Source organism: Lycium ferocissimum, chromosome 6, assembly GCF_029784015.1.
Source record: "Lycium ferocissimum isolate CSIRO_LF1 chromosome 6, AGI_CSIRO_Lferr_CH_V1, whole genome shotgun sequence".
Lineage (NCBI taxonomy): Eukaryota > Viridiplantae > Streptophyta > Magnoliopsida > Solanales > Solanaceae > Lycium > Lycium ferocissimum.
This window is the reverse complement of record NC_081347.1, coordinates 63520986-63528462: the sequence shown is the minus strand read 5'-3', so window position 1 is coordinate 63528462 and position 7477 is coordinate 63520986. Positions and strand designations below refer to the sequence as shown.

Below are 7477 nucleotides of genomic sequence, written 5' to 3'. Positions count from 1 at the left end.
AAGATGCAATTGTTACCGCATTTCATCTTAATAACCGGATAGAAGAAAATATTAATAAGGACCTATTGTGTAAGAGACTCCCATCCATACCGTTTGAGATTACAGCACCAAGGCTTCCACGGTTTTTTCTCTTGGATAGAAGATTGAGATATTTCACAAAGATAGCAACAGTTCCATAGAATCATTCAGCCCAGAAACAACATTATTTAGAAACAACATCCCCTTCATTCAATTAGATCACTTCAAGTAAATAACTCTTGCCTCAAACTGAGATCGAACTATCACCCATTTGAGTGCCTAATTTATTTTCTATCAGTAACTATGGATTGATCACAAATCGAAATATGGTAGTTAGAACAGAAGGTAAAGAGGATATTTATGCTCGTCATGTTCTTTATATGGACTTGTCCTTGTGCCGAGGGAAACAACATTAATTAGAAACAGCATTCCCTTCATTCAATTAGATCACTTCAAGTAAATAACTCTAGCCTTAAGCTCATTGACAAATGGAGTAAAATTTAGATCAAACTATCACCCATTTGAGTGCCTATTTATTTTCTATCGGTATCTATGGATTGATCACAAGTCGAAATATGATAGTTAAAACAGAAGTTAAAGAGGGTATTTATGCTCGTCGTGTTCTTTATATGGACATGTTTCAGAGGGAAAAGTTGACCTGAAAATAGAACAAGGAGCACAAGAATATCCTGGAGATGTAACCACGCACAAGAAAAAAACATGTACTTACAAGATTTAGCTATACACCTCATGGAAAAAAATACAGTCAAGATAATTTACATGAGTTGGGCCAAGGACCAACCTCTTCTTTCTTAATTTTTTGGGGGTGGGCGGTTGCTACATTTTTTTTATAATAACTGAAGACAATTCACTACAGAAAAGATCTCCAATACGCTCAGTGAACATGAGAGGAAGCTCAACTAGTTGTTTTGATATGGATTCGGCAAGCAGCATTTCCAATTTCCACAGGCAGCTTCAATAACTCGAATCAATGGTACATTGTTTTTCATTCTCCTTTGCTCTAAACCTGTTCATTCCCCTTCAGGATGTTGTACTTGCATAACGGACATGTTGCATTCATCTTAAGCCATTTCACGATGCAAGTGGAGTGGAAATGATGATTACAGGGAAGAGCATGGAGTTCTGCCTCATCCTCGTACGAGCTAAGACATATACAACATTCCTAGCAAACAAAAGTTGAAGTATTGGTAACTATTTTATCACAAATAATCATAGCCAGAAATACTACAACGTCTATTACTAGTATTCAGCGATGTGTCTCATAATGCTAGATCTAACTGAAGCAGTGGATCCAAATGAAGTTCACTTAGCACCACTGCAGTACCCGTAGAGCTACATTTTAAAACCAAAGCAAGATAACTGTCTACTTGAGAAAATACAATCTTGAAGTAAGGTTGTGGAATATGCATACAATGAAACAGCTCTATTTCCAATATAGACAGAGTAATGGGAGCGGGAACAAAATAAAGGAGAAAGAAAATGATAATTGGTTGAGGTTTCTCCATCGCCACTACGTCAAACTGGCTTTAAGCATATTTTAGACACGGAATTAACCTTTACAGTCCAATTCCTTCCGTGATCTAATTTACAAAATAGCCAGCAAATGTATAGGTTTTGTTTATTAAGCATAAGTATTAACACAATATACATAATCAGTGTATAGGTTTTATATATTTCGGCTGGCGCCCGTAATTAATTTAAGCTGACTGGCTAAAAATGAAAAAAAGCCCATTAACTTACTGCATCATCGGGTAAAAGAATACGCTCAGTGGCCAAGTATCCGCTGCTTGTCTCCATTGGTACCATCCTACCAGCCCCAACACTTGGTTTCTCCTCATCCTTGCAGAGATGGAATCTATATTTGGGGAGAACTCTGAGATCTTCATCCGATGCACCTTCCTATATATTACAGGTAAAAGATCATACCAGAAACATGTCAAATAGCTTGCCTGTAATTATTTATATAGTTTGTCTCTTACCTGGCCCACTGCATAGAGTACTGCAATTATGCAAGGCAAGCAGCAACAAAGAGCAACTCCTATCAGACATGCCAAAGCAACACAAAAGATGGCAAAGAATACATCGAATGCTAGAAATACAACTGCCAACCTGCAGCACTTGATATCAGTGCTCAAACAAGGCTCTATCTGGTGATCACAAACATTTAAAAAAGAAAAAAAAAAAAACCAATAATAATTCATCAACCGGATATATTCTAAAGAGAGAGAGAGAGAGAGAGAAAGCAAAGATAATAAACATCCACGGCTTCTCTTGACAAAAGATGGCAAAGAATACATCGAATGCTAGAAATACAACTGCCAACCTGCAGCACTTGATATCAGTGCTCAAACAAGGCTCTATCTGGTGATCACAAACATTTAAAAAAGAAAAAAAAACCAATAATAATTCATCAACCGGATATATTCTAAAGAGAGAGAGAGAGAGAGAGAGCAAAGATAATAAACATCCACGGCTTCTCTTGATATGACAACTTATATGCTGTAATGAGATGGTTGATCTAAGCATAATTCAGCTGAACCAGAAAGATGTAGGAATTAAATCTTTGAGGGCACAACTAATACTCTAGATAAACTAGAATAAAAGAATTCTACTTTACTTGAACAATCTCTGGTAAGGCTATATTCTAATTAACAACAACAATGAAAGATGCCAATTCATGAACTAATTAGTAACATCTTTTCCACAACTACCATTATCCAAAATGTGAAACGATGAAGGTTGCATTCAGACAAATATATCTAAAAGATTAGAAACCACTGTCTGTTTGAGCTGTGCAAGTATTACTAGTACGTTTAAAGGAATTGAAATTAAGAAAAACTCAATCAGAAACTATATATAACAGGTTACACCCTATCTCTTGCTATGACTATGTTTACATTTTTAAGCTGTCCCAAAATGACAACTTGATAAAATATAGGGGAGAATTCCTAAAGGGGATTGCAACTTTTTAAAATCACAATTTGAAAATAGCAGAGATAACAAAATACAAGTCTCATAGACGACCATCAACTAAAACAAAAGTTTTATAATGTAAGACTAATTTAAGTATTTAACACAAATTATAACTTTAAAAAGTTTTTCCTCATTTACGATTTCTCCCTAGAAATAAAGGCTTGAAGTGATAGTAGATCTTGACATACCAATATAGACGCGGGGCATCCCGTAAAAGAATTTCACCACCAGAGACTATCCAGTAAAAGCCAACTATCCACCAAAGAAGTGATCCCATTGTATTCACATATTCACATCGTTTAGCAACACTGTGATGTCCAAAATGGTAAGGAGTCAGTAAATTAAATTTGCCACTTCTATAGCAGCATTAACCAATAAAAGGAATACATATCTTGTTTGATGCTTAAAAGACAATTAAAATTGTCGATCAAATGATGAGAATGCATGCATCTATATGTTTATCCAGAGGATTAAAAAGGTGCTAATGGCATAGCCAAGTTGAATTGCATATAGTTTTCATGCTTCTTTAAGCAGTAGTTTCAGCTTGCAGAGTAACAAATATCAAATGTAACTCAGTGATAATCTACTAGAGATAGCAGATCAACCATACCGTAATATATGGGTCAGAAATCATTAAGGTAATGTTGGCTGCAAAGCATAAATATAAGTTGGAAAATCTGCAAATTAATTGTTTGAATGCCTTAAAAAAGCAAAATTCATGGAAAGATTTCATGATAAGTAGATATAGAACTTCCCCTATTACACGTCATTCATTTTTATTTTTTGAACATTCTAGAATGAAGATAACATAGAATGCTTCTTAAAACAGTAATAATTTGTACTATACTTTCTAGTTCCACGAATTCAAAGTCATTGCAACGATTCGAAGTCAACAATAATGTGACAGTCTGAGAAATTAGATTAATTTTGAAAGCAAACTTTAAGAACCAATTTCATATACCACTACCAGTACAAAAATCTTACTTACAACCAATCAGATTGAGTGACAGTGTATTCTCAGAATAGGCGTTTGAAACAAAGTTATATTGATTGAAATCCATGACATGGTACTATATCTTTAAAGTGTGAAGCCTGATTTGTTTCTTAACTGTCCCATGAAACAAATTTTATAATTTACTTAGCAGAAAGAGGTCCTTGCAGTTTCATCTGCTTCTCTGGCAACCCACCCTCCCCCTCCCCCTCCAAACTCCACACACACCGACACATCTCTAAGATGGGCCTCTGAAGGGTTAAATAAATTTGCCTGTCCAAAATGAGTACATAAAAAACTATTTAGACATACATAAATATATTGTATTCGTATATGCTAATACAGTTTATGTGTACGTGTGTGTATTCTATTCATTGTACATCAAAAGGACATGTATAAGTTCCGGCAATTGCTTTGCATCACAGAATGAAGACCTGCAGAAACTACTTCTACTTAGATTAACTTAGTCCAAAAGGTAAGAATTACTTGCGTGATACTACCGTGAACTCTCACCAAGAAACGAACAAAGATAAATTATTCTCATTACAGTTTTCATCTTCTTAACCTATAAAAGAAAATTATTGAACTTCCTCATAGATTTGTGCTCTCTGCTGCTCTTCCTTTCCTTTGAAGATATTATCCTTCTCTGATACACGGATCTTTCAATGACTATATGGATGTTATAAAATCCATGTAACCTAGTAGATACCAGTACCTTACCAATATATCTCATAAAGTTCCATTTACTAGGTTGACTATGAAAGGCATGCATCTGTTCAAATAGATAGCAGTTGGTGAGGCCCAAGGGTAAACTATTTGAAAATCACTAATCAATGCCCTCTCATTATCTGACATAAAGTCTCTCTCATACAAAGTCTAAAGCAAGTTACTTGCCTTTAAATTGATGTGAAATGTATAAGCTTTAAAATATTTCATCTAACCATTCTGTTAAGCAAACATGTTCACCAACAACAACAACAACATACCCAGTGTAATCAACACTAGTAGGGTCTGGGGAGGGTACGACCTTACCCCTACCATAGGTAGAGAAGCTGCTTCCGATAGACCCTCGGCTCAGAGGTCTACCTTTAAAATATATAGCAATTATCAAGATTTCAGCTTCTGAAATACAATCAATTACCATACTTCATTTGATTAATCCAAACCTTTCCTTTGGTTTAACTTCAGTACTTGTCTTTATGTATATATTATACATAAAAGGAAACTTAATCGAGTATATTTCAAGCACTATGATAGCAAAATTAGAGAGAGTAAACATGTAAGTCTTCGAATGGATTGCGAAATATTCCATAGAGAAAAAGGGCGGAAGAAAATGCCAAGAAAGTAGCCTCTGACAGAAAACACTAGAATTAGTTTTTACTGTGAACTCGTCAGCTAAAGTTCAAATAGTTTGACTATGAGAAGGTGATGATTAAACCAGTGATCAGAAGAGAAAATGTAGATTTCAATGGTAAGACATGGAGTAATCAAATTGACTCTCGAACAAAACATGACAACTAATTTGGGACGGAGGGAGTAATTAAATTAAGCCATAACAAGTGACACTATAAGTAATACCACCGCCTTCATACAACACATATGAATTCATAACATTTGAAGTATCTATTAACTTGTGACAGAAAGTGTCATGCTTTATTGTAGAAAAAATATGGAGCTTACCTTGACCGATTACCAATACCCAAAACCTAATTCCTCTCTTCAACAACATCCTCACTATCATTATTTCCCTCTACCAATTTAATGAAGTGAATATATACATTAATTAGGGCTTAATTCATATGCAGCCCCCCTAAACTTGCTCCTTTTTTTCAATTTGGCGCCTCAACTAAGTGTTGTTCCTATTGAACCCCTGAACTCGCCCTCAAGTGTGTCTATCAAACACAATCCGACTTACATAGTATTCCATCTTCAACGTAACAACATGCTAATATATATTCTAATTTAATTATGTCATCTTTTAGCTAAGATTAGCAGCAGTTGAGAGGAAAAAAGAGAGTAGCTCTTAGTTAAGCTGGTACTGGAAGAGCAGAACTAACAGAAACCGACACATTCATGACCTAAAGAATAGCTTACCACATGTCTAAAATATTACTCCACCTTCATTTCTCCAATTTAATTTCTGCTTCTAATAAAAATCAGATTTAGGGGGTTTGATAAACACACTTGAGAACGAGTTCAGGGGTTCAATAGGAACAACACTTAGTTGAGGTGCCAAAATAAAAAAAAAGGGACAAATTTAGGAGGCTGCATATGCATTGTCCATTGATTTGACGTAAACACCTGGTAATGTGAGTTTTTACCTACCACTGCCTTCATACTACACAGATGAATTATTCATAATATTTTGAAGTATTTACCAATTTGTCATGACAGTAAGTTTAATGTTTTATTGCAGTAAAAAATTGAAATCTTTTAGCTTACCTTGACTGATTATCAATACCCAAAACCTCATTATTCCTCTCTTCACTATCACTATTTCCTTCTTCCAATATTGCCCCTTGAGAACTCCTCCTATTATATTCCAACCAAACAAGCACAACATGCACTACACACTGCAACCCATACCCACAAATCCAAACCCTAATCGGTACATTCGGTTCCTCATCAACTGCACAACACAAAACCACAACAGAGACAATCACAAACCCCAAATTCCACATCATGTCTAAAGCCACCACCGGCTTCGAGTAGCCCCAGTCGGCGCGTCGCTCGTCCAGCTCACGCGCCGCCGTCTCGCGCACTAACGCGCCGCCGCCGCCGCCACGGCCGGTGACACGGCTGAGAAGTATAGATAGTGATGACTGACGGCCCAGTCGCCGGTTAAGAAGTGGGACAGTTGAATTGGCTGGCTCAGTTGCCATATTTATTTTTATTTTTTTTCGAAGTGAAAATGGATAAGTTTTTTGTTGAATCTTTGATTATATCAGTTTAATTATTACCTCGTCAACCACAGCTGTGTTTTTTATTAGAGAGAGAAAGTGGGGTTGTTTTTTTTTTGTCAGAAACATAGATTTTGATTTAGCTAACGTATTGGTTTGTCATCATTTTATACTCACTTCGTCCAAATTTATGTGACATCATTTGATTAGGTATGAAATATAACAAGGAAAGAATTTTGAAATTTGTGATTCAAAATTAGCTTTAGATATTTTGTGTAGCTGAAAATCATCTCATATAATTAATTTTTTTTAAATATAGGAAGGTCATATTTTTTTGGAGACAGACTAAAAAGAAAAATATGCCACATAAATTGAGACAGAGGACTACTCTCTCCGTCTCAAAATATTTGTCTACCTTACTAAAAATACTTGTCTCAAAATATTTATTGTTTTATTTACCCAAGATAAAGTTAAGCAGCTTTGTGCCATTTTACCCTTCCATTAATTAAATTAATGAACTAATTTTATGAGTTCACATACCAACATTTAAGAGACTTCATCATTAATGGAGTAA

The 7477-nt window shown here is 35.3% G+C and overlaps 1 protein-coding gene across 1 annotated transcript; it reads right to left on the bottom strand.

Annotated features, from left to right (window-relative positions):
- Nucleotides 1-703: 703 nt before the first annotated feature.
- Nucleotides 704-6885, bottom strand: LOC132061522 (E3 ubiquitin protein ligase RIE1-like). The gene is made up of 5 exons (XM_059454321.1): nt 6446-6885; nt 3201-3320; nt 2019-2148; nt 1780-1938; nt 704-1201 (listed from the first exon to the last, which is right to left on the bottom strand). Exons 1-5 carry the CDS (start codon nt 6883-6885, stop codon nt 1040-1042), a joined length of 1011 nt encoding a protein of 336 aa, XP_059310304.1. The 3' UTR covers nt 704-1039.
- Between the last annotated feature and the right edge of the window lie 592 nt (nt 6886-7477).

Bases quoted from the DNA above. Each gene is read 5' to 3' on its own strand.
- LOC132061522 (XM_059454321.1), bottom strand. From the start codon at position 6,885: ATGGCAACTGAGCCAGCCAATTCAACTGTCCCACTTCTTAACCGGCGA. The intron at 3,321-6,445 runs GTAAGCTAAAAG...TGGACATCACAG, and splicing joins GGTATTGATAATCAGTCAAG to TGTTGCTAAACGATGTGAAT. The intron at 2,149-3,200 runs GTATGTCAAGAT...CAAGTGCTGCAG, and splicing joins GATGCCCCGCGTCTATATTG to GTTGGCAGTTGTATTTCTAG.